The sequence below is a fragment of the Eschscholzia californica genome, unplaced genomic scaffold (genome assembly GCF_041429995.1).
Source record: "Eschscholzia californica isolate CP2 unplaced genomic scaffold, dmEscCali1.0.p SCAF_6, whole genome shotgun sequence".
Taxonomy (NCBI): domain Eukaryota; kingdom Viridiplantae; phylum Streptophyta; class Magnoliopsida; order Ranunculales; family Papaveraceae; genus Eschscholzia; species Eschscholzia californica.
In genome coordinates, this window is record NW_028238483.1 from 27,264,391 (window position 1) to 27,281,235 (window position 16,845).

Here is a 16,845-nt window from a genome sequence, read left to right on the forward strand (position 1 = left end):
TGAGAAACAATTTGATCATTTGAATCCTCTTAATCAAGTCTAATTCGATCGAAAGAACTCGAATCTGAAACATCATGAAGTAATGGAAATTTTTGAACTGGTTTAGACTTAATCTGACAACTTCTTCCATGATTAAAACTTCTATCATTTTCAAGTTCATTAATCTTTAACAAAACTTCTTTCTTGAAACTACTTCTTAATTGCCCACCTTCAAGATTTCTCCAATAAAGAACATCTAATCCATTTTCATCAACAATTAAACCTTTCAAAATTCCATTAAAATGTTTCTTATCATCTTCAGTAGGAGCAATTCCTTCTCTCTTAAAACCCAAATTGGTTTCTTCTTTCTTCTTCTTGTTCTTAGCAAGAACAAATCCTTGAAGTAAAAAGAAGAAAACCCCAGCAATTACAATTGTGGTTGCTGCAGTTATGCCAACAAATTTGGCTATAGTTTTACCAGTCGATGAACAAGAAGAAGAGAAACGGATCAGCCAATCCGTGAGCATGTGAAGAGTAACAGATTGGTAATCCGTGACTTAATGAAAATGGAAAGACTGATCCAGTCCGTCTAGTATGTCTTAGGACATCATTGTGGTTGGATTTTGTGAGAGATGGATGGAGGGGTTAGGTTAACTCCACTTGACCGGTGCCTACATAGTTAGACGGTGCTAATAGAGAAAAGAGCGGTTGCGCCTGGTGCTAACAGCCTTTTGATCCGGTGCCTTTAGAATCACCCTTTTCTTTGTTCCCTAAAGCCGCGACCATTTTTAAACATTAGGTAAACCCTAAAAAACAGTGTCTAGAATCGGAGAAAGATATAACCTCTTCTTGGCAGTTACTATTCTTTTGTAAGATACTAGTCTTGTAAAACAAGTCTCCTTACAATTGCTAATTAGTAGCCGACTTTACCCGTACTTCTATTTAAACAGAGCCTTCCAGTACTTCTCTTATTCCCTAGTTCTATTGTTGGACTAATTAGTTTAATTGTCCTTCTCGAATACACAATTCGATAATGATTCCGTTCGACAAGTTATGTTACGAAATTAATAACAATATAAAGTATAAGTTTTATGACCGAGTCGAGTATTGGATACTCTCTCCTTAAGACGTTATTCGTCCCGCAATGGTGCTAAGCCGGGTTGTATATACGAATCGTCTCCCAGGATAAAACAGTCTTACCTTCTTGAAGCGCAGCACTTCGTTCTTCAAGAAACTTCGAACCAAATACGTAGAGAGCTCTCTTAACTTCTTTGACTTCTAATGCAAACTCTTAACTCAAAAACTAATTGATTTTTCTATATTTAAAATGAAATCTGATTATGTATATATAGAGATGATTGTGACTATATGGAGAGACATCTATATGGAAAGACATGATCCTAGGGATGTGTCTCTTTTAATTTTAATTCAACCAAGGCAATGGTTGAACCAAGGCAATGGTTCAAATTGCCAACAATCCCCCACATGAATTAAAATTTATTCTATATGAAGACTATGCAAACTGACAATGCATACAGACTAAGAGAGTTCAAATGGAAGTTGTTGCATCAGGAGAGGTGGCTTTTGGCTTTGAACCTTCCTTAGTGTATGACTACCGGACCTACTAATTGATTAGTGAACATGATGTCTTGAACTATTCAATTTTCGCAGTAAGTCGATACAATAGCCAACACACAACTTCTTCCGTACATATTTGATTCTTTGGTTGTGTCCTTTTCGGCCCTGGACAGCTCCTGGATTCATGAGTGCTTTAGAGAATTCCGCCTTAAGACATTCTCATAGAACCGGCATCAGTTCTACACTCACATAGGTGATGTCCTATGAAGAGTACCCTGACGTACCCCACTTGTTTACACAAGAATATAGGCATCATTAAAAGCATCGCTTATCCTATCACCTGACAGGCAACACTGATACTTAGGAATGGGTAAGAGAATGACTCTTTCAGTGTTACTGGCGAGTATTTCACATTTATGTTGTCCCTTTTGAACCTAGATCTTGGGATCTCCAGTCAACTAGGTTGGGTTTCTATTGCGATCTACTCATTTACTTTAGGCTTTAAGCCCATTCCCCTTGATAGTTTGTATATTTGCTCTTTCGATAACCCCTTTGTAAACGGATCCGCTAGGTTATCCTTTGATTTTATATAGTCAATTGTTATAATTCCACTAGAGAGCAAATGTTTAACGGTATTGTGTCTTCGACGTATGTGTCGAGATTTTCCGTTATACATTTTATTATGTGCCTTGCCAATTGCCGATTTACTATCGCAATGTATTTTAATAGCAGACACCGGTTTTGGCCAAATTGGAATATCCTCTAGAAAATTACGAAGCCATTCAGCTTCTTCTCCAGCTTTGTCTAAAGCAATAAACTCTGACTCCATGGTTGATCTTGCTATGCAAGTTTGTTTTGAGGACTTCCATGAAACTGATGCACCACCAATAGTAAAAACATAACCGCTTGTGGATTTAGAATCGTTTGTATCTGAAATCCAATTTGCATCGGTATACCCTTCAAGAACTGCAGGGTATTTGGTAAAATGTAACCCATACTCCTTAGTATATCTTAAATATCTAAGAACTCTTATCAGAGCACTCCAATGACTTGTATTTGGATTGCTCGTAAACCTACTCAATTTACTTACTGAGTATGCAATATCAGGTCGTGTACAATTCATCAGATACATCAAACTACCAATTATCCGAGAATATTCTAATTGGTTAGTACTATGACCCGTATTCTTAGTTAGATGTAGACTAAGGTCTACTGGAGTTTTTACAACTTGATTATCATTTTTGTTGAATTTCTCTAAAATTTTCTCAATATAATGTGATTGAGATAAAACTATTCCATTAGAAGTTCGACATATCTTGATTCCAAGAATTAAGTCTGCTTGACCTAAATCTTTCATATCAAATACTTTTGATAGCATTTTCTTCGTAGATTTAATCATATCTAAATTGCTACCCATTATTAACATGTCGTCTACATACAAACATAGAATTATAATTCCGTTGGTAGTAGATTTAGTGTAGACACATTTATCACACTCGTTAATACTAAAACCATTTGACAGCATGACCTTGTCGAATTTTTCGTGCCACTGTTTTGGTGCTTGTTTTAGCCCATACAATGACCTTACTAATTTACAAACTTTCTTTTCTTGACCAGATACTATAAACCCTTCTGGTTGTTCCATATAAATTTCTTCTTCTAATTCGCCATTCAAGAAAGCTGTTTTAACATCCATTTGATGTATCTCTAAATTATATAGGGCTGCTATAGCAATTAGCACCCGAATTGATGTTATTCTCGTAACAGGAGAATATGTATCAAAATAGTCTAATCCTTCTTTTTGTTTAAATCCTTTTGCGACAAGTCTTGCTTTGTACTTGTCTATAGAACCATCCGTTTTTAATTTTCTCTTGAAAATCCATTTATAACCCAATGGTTTACACCCCGGTGGAAGATCTACTAACTCCCATGTATGGTTCTGAAGGATAGACTCAATTTCGTTATTTACGGCCTCTTTCCAAAATTGAGATTCAGGAGAAGACATTGCTTCTTTGTATGTTTGCGGTTCTTGTTCTAACAAATATGTGAGGAAATCAGGACCGTATGTTTTGGCAATTTTTTGTCGCTTGCCTCTTCGGAGTTCCTCTTTATTTTCTCCTGCTTGTGGTTCTTGAACCACATTTTCTTTATCATTTTGGTTTGTATTTTCATTGTTACTAATATTCTCAAATTTCCTCTTTTGAGAACTTTTCTCATCGTCTAATTTACATGGAAATATGTCCTCAAAAAATGTAGCATTTCTTGATTCGATTACCGTATTAACATGTAAGTCTTGAATTTCAGATTTATGTATGAGAAATCTGTATGCACTACTATTATGTGCATATCCTATGAAAATACAATCGATAGTTTTTTGTCCAATTTTGACTTTCTTTGGTGTAGGAATCGCTACTTTTGCTAAACACCCCCACACTTTGAGGTATTTATAAGAAGGCTTTTTTCCTTTCCATAACTCATAAGGAGTTTTATCCTTTTTCTTATGAGGCAATTTGTTCAAAATATAGTTTGCTGAAAGCAAAGCTTCCCCCCACAAATTTTGGGGTAATCCTGAACTTATAAGTAATGCGTTCATCATTTCTTTTAAAGTTCGATTTTTTCTTTCAGCGACTCCATTTTGCTGAGGCGAATAAGGAGCCGTTGTTTGATGGATAATACCACTTTCAGCACAAATATCAGCAAATGGTGATTCATATTCACCACCTCTATCACTTCGTAAAGTTTTGATCTTTTTATCGAGTTGATTCTCAACTTCACTCTTATATATTTTAAATTTTTCTACAGCTTCATCTTTACTTCTTAACAAGTAAACATGACAATATCTAGTACTATCATCTATAAACGTGATGAAGTATTTTTTTCCCGCCTCTTGTTTGAACCGTTTTTAAGTCACATATATCACTATGTATCAGTTCTAACGGCTCCGTGTCTCTTTCAACTGAATGGAAAGACGACTTATTCATTTTTGATTCGACACAAACTTCACATTTATGAGTGGGATTTAAATCAAATTTATGTATAAGGTCCATGTTAATTAATCTTCTTAAAGAATCGTAATTAACATGTCCTAACCTCTCATGCCACTTAATACAAGAATCAATAATATAAGCAGAATTATTAATTTTATTGATCTTAGGAATAACAGTCATTACATTCATCTTGAATAGACCTTCACTTAAATACCCCTTTCCCACATACATCCCATTCTTAGTAAGAATAAAATTATCAGATTCAAATACAAGTTTAAAACCATTCTTACTTAATAAAGAACCAGAAACTAAATTCTTTCGGATGTCGGGTACATGAAGCACATTTTTCAGAGTTACTTCCTTTCCAGATGTGAATTTAAGTATGACTGTCCCGGTGCCTTCAACTTTGGATGTTGCCGAATTTCCCATAAATAAAGGTTCAGCGTTTTCTACCTTTTTGTAAGATGAGAATACTCCTTTATCTGAACAAATATGACGAGTAGCACCAGTGTCTACCCACCATTCTCTTGGATTATTTACCAAGTTGACTTCAGAAATAACGGCACATAAATTAATCTCTTTGACACCATCAGACAAGTTATCTATCACTTTGTCTTCCATCTTTCTTTTCTTGAAAGTTTTCTTCCAAGTTTTGGAGCGACAATCTTTGGCAAGATGTCCTTTCTTGTTGCAGTTGTAACAAGTACCTTTGAACTTCTTAGAGTTCCCATGATATTTTTCTTTACCGGAAAATTTTCTTTTCTTTTTCAGCCCCCCTTCAACCACATTCACTTTTGAGATTTCAGAAGGCTTCTCATTCTTTTTCTCGGCAAGACGACTATCTTCTTCAACTCTCAATTTTAAGATCAAGTCCTCCAAGTCCATTTCCTTGCGTTTATGCTTAAGGTAATTTTTAATATCTTTCCAAGATGGTGGCAATTTTTCAATGATTGCTCCCACTTGAAATGACTCACTAATCACCAATTTTTCTGCCTTTAATTCTTGTAAAATTAATTGGAATTCTTGAACTTGGCTAATGACAGTTTTAAGGTCTGTCATCTTGAAATCCAAGAACCTTCCTATGATGAATTTTTTCACTCCGGCAGTTTCAGACTTATACTTATTCTCTAATGATTCCCATAATTCTTTTGCCGTTTTTATTGGACTATAAACGTTGTATAAAGAATTATCGAGACCATTAAGAATGTAATTTTTGCAAAGGAAATCAGAATGTTTCCAAGCGTCTACTGCAGCCACATTCTCAAAATTCGACCCATCTTCTTTGAGTGAGGGTGCTTCTTCGTACAAGAGCCTAGCAAGGTTGAGAGTGGTCAAATAGAATAACATCTTTTGTTGCCATCTCTTAAAATCAACTCCAGTAAACTTCTCAGGTTTTTCTCCGTGAGAAACATGAGTTGGAGGGACAGGAACATTATTTCCAATATTACTTGCCATTTGTCTGTTGAATACACAATTCATAGACTAATGAGAATATGGTAATACACCGTATGTCTTTCTTGATTGAATACCTTCTTAAATAATAACATTCAATCTTCAAATGACAGAATAAGTGAAGCATTAACAACCACTATCATAAAACAAAATCAATTTAATATTTGCTTCGTACTCCAGAACAGATAATGAGTCAATTTAATAAACAAGATGATGCTACTGTTTAATGTATTATAGTATCTAATTAATATACTATAACTCAATTTGGTAATCTGGCTTTACTTTATCCGTTGGCAGCAAGCACTAATTAACAAGATATTGTAAAACTCACATACAAGTGCATTAAAACTTCATTTTCATGGAATGATAGTGGGCAGGAATGTATACAATTATATCACATGCAATACTAAAGAAGACAGAATCTAAAATTGATGTTAACAGGACCCCTAATAACAAGACAGAGAAGGTACCTTCCTTTATATTTCGTTCTCTGTTTTTAATACGAACTAAGTGGGCCAACAGTTGAATCAAATACACTACTTGACGAATGAAATCCAATACAACGAATAACGTCTTAAGATTGTTGGACTAATTAGTTTAATTGTCCTTCTCGAATACACAATTCGATAATGATTCCGTTCGACAAGTTATGTTACGAAATTAATAACAATATAAAGTATAAGTTTTATGACCGAGTCGAGTATTGGATACTCTCTCCTTAAGACGTTATTCGTCCCGCAATGGTGCTAAGCCGGGTTGTATATACGAATCGTCTCCCAGGATAAAACAGTCTTACCTTCTTGAAGCGCAGCACTTCGTTCTTCAAGAAACTTCGAACCAAATACGTAGAGAACTCTCTTAACTTCTTTGACTTCTAATGCAAACTCTTAACTCAAAAATTAATTGATTTTTCTATATTTAAAATGAAATCTGATTATGTATATATAGAGATGATTGTGACTATATGGAGAGACATCTATATGGAAAGACATGATCCTAGGGATGTGTCTCTTTTAATTTTAATTCAACCAAGGCAATGGTTGAACCAAGGCAATGGTTCAAATTGCCAACACTATTAATTATTTTCTCTCTCTCTCATTAGTTTCTTGAGCTTAGGTTACAAAAAAGTAGCTAGTTATAATGGAGTTGGATCGTGACTCTACTAACCCTCAGCTACAGATGATAAAGAGGAAGAGAAAGAGAACTACTAAAACAAATTCATCATCTTGGAGAAATCTGGTTAAACATGTATGGTTAAAGGAGGCTAAAGATAAGAACTTTGTATTCTCACCCTTTTCAATCTACTCTGCTCTATCCTTAATAGCTTGTGGATCAAATGGTCATACCTTAAAACAACTCTTGGGTTTTCTCAAACGTAAAAATCTCAATCATCTCAACACTTATGTTTCCGAAATTGTTAACTCTTTAGATTCGGTCACAGAGAACACAGACGGAGACGGTCCTACTCTCTCGTTCATAGGTGGGGTTTGGGTTGATAGTTCATGCACTCTAAACCCTTCTTTCAAAGAAACTGCTGCTACAATCTATAGAGCTGAAGCAGAAGTTGTCGATTTCGAAACTCAGGTAAGACATGACTACTTAACTACCATTCTTGTTTCTATTTCTGTTTGGTTATGTTTCCTTTAGAAAGACAGTTATCTTAGGAGAAAAAAAGTTCATGTGGTACGCGCTAAGTTTATAACAATGAATTGATAATATGTGAAGGCAAAAGAAGTAATAAAGAAGGTAAACGAATGGGCTGAGGAGAGCACAAAAGGACTAATCAAAGATATACTTTCCGAAAAAGATGTCAATAGCCGTACGGAGATCTTATTGGCGAATGCACTCTATTTCAAAGGTACATGGAAAGAAGGCCAGTTTGACGAATCATGCACAAAAGAGTTAGATTTCTTTCTTCTCAATGGAAGCTCAATTAAAGTCCCTTTCATGACTAGCAACAATTATGAATATGTCTCTAGTTTCGATAGCTTTAAAGTCCTCAAACTTCCTTATAAACAAGCCACCAATTGTGAAAAACAACGCCTTTCTATGTATATATATTCTTACCCAATGAGAGAGACGGGCTTGGTGATCTGATAGAAAAGGTGGACTCTGAACCTGGTTTCTTGGAAAGCCATCTTCCAAGGGAAAAGGTTAAAATGAGAGAATTCAGGGTTCCAAAATTCAAGATCGTATTTGATATTGAACTATCAAAAGTTCTAAAGAATGACTTGGGTTTGAATTTGCCTTTCCACCCAGTGAAAGCAGACCTGACTAATATGTTGAAAAGTCCTAAAATGGGAAATCTTTTCATTTCAAAAGTCATACACAAATGCTCTATTGAAGTTAATGAAGAAGGAACGGAAGCTGCTGTTGTCACGGCTTGTCCCGCTCAAAAGGTTGGCTTAATGTCACCAGACCTACGAGTAAGTTTTGTGGCAGATCATCCTTTCATGTTCATAATCAGAGACGATGTCAACCGGGTGGTATTATTCATGGGGCATGTCCTTAATCCTTTGTTAAATTGAACGGTGTGCCGTGTGTTCCCCTTTCATTAACTGTATGAGTATTCCATTTCTTTTTAGTATTGCATTTGATTTATCATTGACAAAGCAGATTTACTAGTTGTTTAATTGAAGTTTCGTGATTATTTGGTATTGAGATAAAACATTTATTTCTACTTAAAGTTTATGAGTAAACATAACGAATTAATATGAAAATCGAAATCGATTAGTTTATTGCTTAATTACTTTAGTTTTCTTTTTCTCGCTCAAATTGTTTATTAATAATACTTAACGAAGTCTAATAAATCAATAATAAAATGGGAAGCACTGAAGCAGTGTCACATCTAACCTAATGTTCTTTGTATCTTTTGTTCTTGAACATATATTTGCATCTCGGTTAGAGCAGTGATGCTATGCCCGGCAGGTATCCCATAATGTCTCGGTTATACAGGTCATCTTTCATTTAAATAGAAAGATTGTAACTTCGTTAGATAGAAAGAGAGTTGGAGAAAGAGCTAGTAAGAGGGAGAATGTTGTGTTTCAAGGGGAAGCAATGCTTCAACAAGCAAGTAGTAGCTTCCTGGCCGAACTTCAAACAAAAAAAGGTTGGGATGTACACTTCATTGATTTTGACTGCACCTTACTTGTGATTAATAGGGGCAGAAGGCCTTAAATAAAATAGGGGAAGGCACCTTTAGTGGACAACGAACGAGCCGAAAGCTACGGTGAAGTATATATTATAGCAATAGCGATTGGAGTATAAAGGAAATGAGTGGGAAGTGTCGTTTCAGGAATTATGAGTATTGTAAATCTAAAAAAGATTACCTGGTGTAGTGTTGCTAGTACAATCTAGAGAGACAAAAATAGTGAGAGCAGGGCATATAGAGAAAGAGAGAAAGAGACATATGGACAATTTTTTCTTGTACTTCTTGCATCTCCTAAAGTTTTTATTTTGCTTTCGATGTTGCAGAGTTTTTCTTTTCACCGCTACTTGACTTCTAGTTCGGTTATTTCCCAAATGGGCCCTTACTTTATGATCAGTTTCTCGCGTGATCTCTTACTTTATCAAAAAATACCCAGATGATTTCTTTTTTTGTTACCGTCACATGTTTGTTAATTTTTTTCTTCTCCCAAAATTACTGTTCCGCATTGTTATCTCTCTCTCCTCCATCTTACACTTTTCTCTGCCACGTCATTTCTCTCGCCACTTCATCACCTTCTCCGATAAAGTCGTCGACTAGACAACATTTCTGGCCACCGGTCGGCGACCTTACAAGAAGGTACAAGTGCAATTTTCAGAACGATTTTTCGGGGAGCTACTTTCTGACATCTTCAATAAGAACTTACAAAAAACAGAAGTTCAAGTGAATAGGGGATACTCATCGTTTGTAAGCAAATATTGGTTCAGGTGATTTAATTTTTTTGTGAAGGGGTTTTTGTCGAGAAATAAATCTTCAGCTTCTAGTGTTTTCGATTCTTCAGATTTTTGTTGAGAGAAAATCTTTAGGCGAAATTGTGTTCTGAAACAACCGAATTTTCGATTGTAGGTGAGAGAGTAAATGAAAATTTTTAAGAGCAAACGTTTTAGAAAAAAAAATAATTGACTTAGTTGGCATATATTCAGAAAACTGGACCGAAGTAAGGTTTGTGAAGATTTGACATGATCTTTTTGGATGATATTTACCTTTGTCTTTCCATCCCGCCCTCAGACGCATTCGATGTGCGCCTCAATACGTGCTCGCCGAGGACCGGATTCCTTATAACCCAAAGACCAATGGACAATTGACCCATTCCCTCTTCTATAGGTTAAGGTCTAAGTTGGGTGTAAACCTCTGCTACCGTAAACTGATATTCCTATGTCCGCACCTCTCTTCTTATCCTTGGCGCCATCGTCCCCATCTTAAGTCCTCTCAGTCCTTTGGCGCCCATGGATCACTGAACTCGGAATCAAACTTATGTGTTTTACTTTTACAGGAGAAGAAAAAAAAAAATGTCATCTCACTCTCATCTCTTAATCCCGTCTACCATCCCTCTTACAACCACGTCTCATTACAAATTAAAGGTAAAACCCTAATTTCCTGATTCCACTTTTCCTACTTTTATTTCTTTCTTTTCGCACATTAGGTTTCAGTTCGGAATTGTAAAACCCTAATTTGAGAGTTTCTTGTTTGTTGTTGATCTAATTGTCTACTGATACACATGTGTTTTAGTAGTCTTGTACATATTCTGCTTTATCTTGATGCAAAGAAGAATTTGAAAGATATAGAATAATGTGGAATTCACAGTGTTAGCCGTACATATAATAGCCATTTCGAAGATTTTAAGTATCTTCTTACTAATTTTTTCAGTAGATATTTTCAACAATTTTATGTATTACTGGGTCTAGACAGTCAAACTGATTGTAAGATGTATCCATGGAATTTAATTTACCCAAATATTTCCACCTCCATGCCTACCGAAATTTCCATCGAAACCCGAATTTTAAATAAGATTCTTTTAACAATATCTTGTCAAGGAAATAAAATTTCAAAATATTCCTGGTCGAAATGACCGAAATATTTCCATTATCATGTCTACCGAAATTTCATTCCTTGAATATATCAAGTTAACCCATCATCAAACTCGTCATATAGGTGAAATGTATGTCTATAATACTTGATTGTCTTTTTGATGAAATTTTCTGGTTGGTTACTTCTGCCTTTGGATGAAAAATCTTCCACGTTCTTTTGGGTCTCACTAATGCATTGGGCTCAGGTTCACGGCATTGTTAGTATGTTTCTTGGTAACCGTTGACTGTCCGTTATTGAAAAGTATGTAACCTTAGACTGTTCTATCTCTTGTTTTTTCTTTAGCTCTCTTAAAATAATTAGTTTTCTGGTTGCTTTTTGTTGTTTGCAGGGTTGTTGGTCGCCCCACGGGCTCAAATATCTCAGTTTGAGTGCTAGATCACATGGCTTTTATCCGTCTAGACATACAAATCTTAATGTCTCCTGCACCATGAACATGACTGGAGAACAGTCTGATGACCCTAAGAGACTAAATTTGGATAACGCAACTGATAGTGTGCGGAAAGTTTGGGAAAGTGCTCCTCAACCAGTCAAAAATTTCCCTTGGGTCACAGTAGCAGAAAACTTCCTTCAACTCATCAATGATCTTGTTTACGAAGTTGTTAAATTCTTGACGATACCAGTGCTGGCAGTTACCTCACTAAGCGAGATGTCTTATTGTGCACATGAAAGGAGAATGGGTCTAATACCCATTCCCCTACTTGCAGGGATTGCAGTGGCTGGGATTTTAAGGAGCACAGCATTAGAAATATCTCCTTCTATAAAGGTTGTATTGTGACCGCCTTGGATTGTTTGTAGTATTGGAAAACATCTAAAAACCTAGTTATTCTTATTATATCTATATGGGGCTAACCTGCAACCAGGTGCTACTATCATTTGGTAGGTAGTTCACCTATGGAGATTGCGCAAAAATCAACCCATTTTATGAAAATGTGCCGCTTCACACCATGGAATTATTTCTACTACAACATATTTGTTATTATGTCAGTGTCTCAAAGTCAAACCATAGTATCGCTATTATCTTCAGGTTTATTTTTATAGTTTATCTTCTAGAAGGACTAATGATCATTATGCCATTTACAGATTTTCTTAGTTTTAGTTTTTTTCAGTTGGGACCAATTATAGCTTTAGTTTTTAGATAAAATGATTCTTATCGTGCATTTTTTTTTTATTATCAGGAACGAGAATTTCCGTGGCATCTAGCTGCGGCTGCGGTTTTCTTCATATTACTCAAACTGCCAGGTCCATATTATCCGTACTGGGGGCGCATTTTTATCCCACACTTTGCAAATGGTGGACTTCTCAGGACCCTATGGTTTGCCTATCAGTGGCATAGAAGAGTAAAAGAGGCTTCAGGAACAAACTTGCAACAAAGTTCTGTAAATGCTAATCTGTCTAAGTAAAAGTATTGATTGCTATAAACATAATGAAATTAGAAACAGGTACTGCTTTTTGTCGAGAGAGATCAAAATAGGAATGTAGATGGTGGGTTGTTGCTTGTTGAGTTAGAACTATATCTGACATAGATATTTTGTATTTGTGGAAACTTTTTGCGGAAATGTGTTTTAGCGGAGTTACCATATCTCTTCATCAGAATGCCTGAAAGTTTTGTTATTTTCTAGCTGTAAATTTAAATAAGTGTGCAACTTCATGAATGCCTGAAAGTTCTTCTAAATTCTAATAGCTTACTCCAAGAAGCAAGTCACTGTATTATTTACAGGTTTTTATAGCATTGTTGAGTCAGGTGGAAGCTCATACCTGGCTTCTGGGATTCCTGAAATGGTCTTTATGGTTTCAATTCAAATATTTTATTATAAGTCGCCTCTGGATTTGGCGGTGGAATTTGAGGGAAGGGTATGGATTGGACCTTCTGAACCAAAATGCGAGTATAGGTATGTATCTGACTCCACTGCATGTTATCGAAGATTTATACTATGAATTCCTAAATACATAACTAATGTGCAAAATATGAGCATGTTTCTTTCATGTTCTAGTTCAGCATTTTTACCTACAATCTTGGATAGAGGTTTTGTCTAAATTTCAACATCTTTCTGAAAGGAAAGTGATGAATGTCATGTATCCGGGTTCCATACCAATGACTCGGCATCCTTAACCACCCGTATCTTTTCTATGCTTGTACGTAGTTACGTACTTTGAATGCGCTAGTACTATCTATTCTAAGCTAGTTGTCGTATTTGAATTATCTGTGTCAAAATGTCTTTTTAGGCTATGGTTGCTATTTGCCTATTTAGGTTTTAGGAGATTGGGGGAGATAAGGCTTGTGAATACCGAAGATCTTATTGTCGTCTTCCGAGTCACAACTCCACATAACTTAGTTCCTTTGATTTAGCTAGAATTGTTGATCATAAACATAAACTACATTAGGATATATCTTTGATTCTAAGAGTATGAATTTAAAGAATTCTAGTTGTGTTCTATCTTTATCTTAAAGATTGTAAAAGCTTCTTCAAACACGATTACATCATTGGGTGTATACCTTTGTAGGTGTGTGTTGCTTATATATAGTGTAAACTACCATATCTTCCCTTTTCAAATTTTTTTAGGTTAACATAGATGACTACTCTCTCACGATAATGTCAGATGTCGATACTATAAAGAAAAAACGTCATAACGGTCCTCCCTTGTGATTATTTAGGATCGGCAATAGGTCAAATCTATGTCTTGGGTATTGAAGAAGGTGGCATCATCAAATAGTTATATAGTTATTATGACTTGAACTTTCCGCCGACGAATTTTTTGGAAAGAATATATAATCTAATGGACTGACCCATTCTTTCTTATTCTATCATGCCATCAAATCGGAGGTTGAACTGTCTTTATTCTCTCTTTACTTTTTTATTTAGAGCGAATATGAAAACATAAAATGACAAAACTCCCGACATTTGAAACTCAATTCTATATTTTAAATTCATATAACTTGTTAACAAAGCTACCTACAATAGCCCCTGTGAGTTCGACAACCACATGCCACTAATTTTGTCTTATTACTTGATCTTAATATTGGATTTTATTGTTAGAAGTGAATTCAACAATTTCTTGTTAACTACAGTATATAATGATCTTCCTATTACTGTTCTCTGTCGTCTTATGATGAATGAGATATGGTAGAGTTCAGATCTATCTTTTGTTTTTCGTGAAGTTCACTATCTCGTTTATATGTATGCATGGACATCTTTTTGGACATTTTTTGGTTTAAGATAGTGATTGGCCTTGTGCTTTAGGACTCAAACTTTGTACTAACAATCATGTTGAGTCATGTTGAATATGTATCGATTTATCCTCCTTAATATGGAGGAGTATAGGAAATGATTTGGTGACTCTTTTATTTTGTAATCTAGCTTATATGTTGTATTTGCCCAGTGAAAAAGAAGGTACTAGGGTTGGTGAAATATGGACCAATGGCCTATCCTTTTGGGTAAGAGACATGGTTCCCACTCTCTCTTCGAAATTCGGAAGAAAGGTGGATCCAGTCTCTCCGACTCCTTCTAGAAGGCAAGAAACACGTTTTCTCTCTCTTTCTTATGTGACGATGAGAAAAGAGGGATCTCCTCTCTCTTTCTTCAGTAGATAGGCAAGGGAGAAAATTTCAGTTTCAGTGAAATTTTCGGAAGGCATGAAAATAAAAATATTTCAATCATTTCTGTCAAAATATTTCAAAATTAGGGTTAGATGCCCTCTCCAACTCTCCTCTTTTCTCTTCCATCCTGACTATATCAATGTCTAAATACATATGGAACCATTTAACTCAATGAGACACATATGGTTACAAATACAAACTTAGAACCCACTTACCTAGCCAAGAAAAATGTTTATGTAACATGCCCAAGGGACCCTAGACTAGAGGCCTTATGTCGGTCAGATTTTTAGAATTCATTGATGCTTAGCTCGAATCTCAAGAAAAGCAAAATAATCCAACGGTTGTGTTTGAGTTGCAACATCTCTAAATTTACCAATTTACATGTTAAAACACAGCCGTCCTTGAGGAGAGAGATCTGGGATCACTAAAAGTGGGTCAGGTGCTGCCCCTCCCCCAATCTTGCCAGGCTGACCTGCCCGGTTATATGAGAGAAGGAAGGCACAGAAATAGCATGGGAGCAGCTAATCTTAAGTCGTTTTCGGCTGGTCAGGCCAAATACTGAAACTGTGTCCTCGTGTCGGACTGATTCCTCTGCCGGATTCATCCGTCTCGCGTTCCGCTCGGGCACGCCTAGTCAGTTCTTTGTACGTATCTCGCCAACACAAATCGTATTCTTCTTCTTCCAAACTGGTACGTTTGGAGGGTCTCTCTCTTTACCCTCCAAACATATTTGACCAAAAGATTTTACCTTCCATTATTAGTGATTGGTTACTACTGATCCCGATAACTTTTAATATTTAGAGGTGTGGGAACAGCTGTCGGACCAATGTTTCTTTACGAGTCTCTTTGACAGTGCCGACAATGGACAGATCCAGTTGCTTCAAACATTGGCATGCATGCATACTCCTTGAGATTTGTGCCCAATGGTATGAATGTGAAAAATCATAACATCAACATGAAAAACCATAAACAAGGGCACACACAAGGTTATGTTTTGAGTATCTCCAACTCCAATGATGTTTAGAACATCTCCTATGATGTTTATGGCATTTCCAATAGGACAACATCTTGCACCCACGTCTAAAATTTTGAATTAGAATGTCTTTCTTCAATTTCTTTAAGACAAGAGAATGATTTTGTTTAAAGAAGGGTAAAAAAGTAAATGAGAGCTAACGATAAAAAAAAAAAAAAAAAACTAAAATGAAGTTATTTTAAAGTTGGTCGTCTTTAGGGCGACGTTTTCAAAACCGATCATCTTTTGGGAATCATTATGGTCAAAATTGGTGATATAGCAATCGTGTGCTAAATGAGATGGATTATTAAGAGAAGAAAGATCCTAAAGATATTAGTACTCAAGTAAATATGTTTCAATCCCTTTTGCTCTTGGAAGAAGGCTAAATTGAAGCCATAAGTTCCGGGCATATATTCCATCTACAGACCAGTGGGGCATCAACTTTACACTTGTGATATAGTGATAAGTTCTTTTGGGTCCGACCACCCATCAAATCATTAATTTTTTCGCATATTAAAGCAATGGCAAATTGGCAATCTATCCTCTCCCCAAAAAAAATATATGTAATATATGTCATATGAGTGTCACTTAAATCAAGAGGATAACAATGTTGTTATAGTGAATTTGATTTTTGAGCAAAATTTGTATTGATCATACATACTAATAGTATGCTCGGTCATAATACGTATCGGGAACGTGGCGAGCACAGATTTAGTGAGAGAAAGTGTTTACAATCTATAAGTTGGGTCATATTTCTTGATTTCCTCTCAATTCATAATAAAGTGTGAGGATTTGATTTCTATTGAGTAAGCACCCATGATTTAGAACCTTGATAGAAATGATTAAAATGAGAGATAAAATTAGACCTACGTACTATCTGGACACTCAATTTACGGAGTGCTACATGTACAAAATCCTTAACTAAATTTGTGACTTAATGACTCTTTTTCACTAAAAGAAAAAAATTGATAAAAGCTTTTCAAAGTTTGACTTTGATCGGGGACCGTTCAAATGACATTTTGTCAAGAATCTTTTTAAAGATTCTTTGTACATTTAGCATTTCCCCTCGACTTATTCAGCCATACACTAGAAACCAGATACAAGCTACCAAAATTCCACACCCCACTTTATCAGGACAAACAAGACTGCTTTTCTTCCTTACCCTTCT

At 35.7% G+C, this 16,845-nt stretch overlaps 2 protein-coding genes across 2 annotated transcripts; both read left to right on the forward strand.

The window, feature by feature from the left end:
• Positions 1-7,104: 7,104 nt before the first annotated feature.
• LOC147533056 (serpin-ZX-like) lies at positions 7,105-8,742 on the forward strand. Its single transcript, XM_086650637.1, has 2 exons — positions 7,105-7,580; positions 7,722-8,742. Exons 1-2 carry the CDS (start codon positions 7,137-7,139, stop codon positions 8,091-8,093), a joined length of 816 nt encoding a protein of 271 aa, XP_086506763.1. The 5' UTR covers positions 7,105-7,136; the 3' UTR covers positions 8,094-8,742.
• A 1,585-nt stretch (positions 8,743-10,327) lies between these two features.
• On the forward strand, positions 10,328-12,649 carry EMB1273 (embryo defective 1273). Its single transcript, XM_086650978.1, has 3 exons — positions 10,328-10,562; positions 11,399-11,833; positions 12,246-12,649. The coding sequence occupies exons 1-3, from the start codon at positions 10,491-10,493 to the stop codon at positions 12,468-12,470; spliced, it is 732 nt and encodes a 243-aa protein (XP_086507104.1). The 5' UTR covers positions 10,328-10,490; the 3' UTR covers positions 12,471-12,649.
• Positions 12,650-16,845: the final 4,196 nt, after the last annotated feature.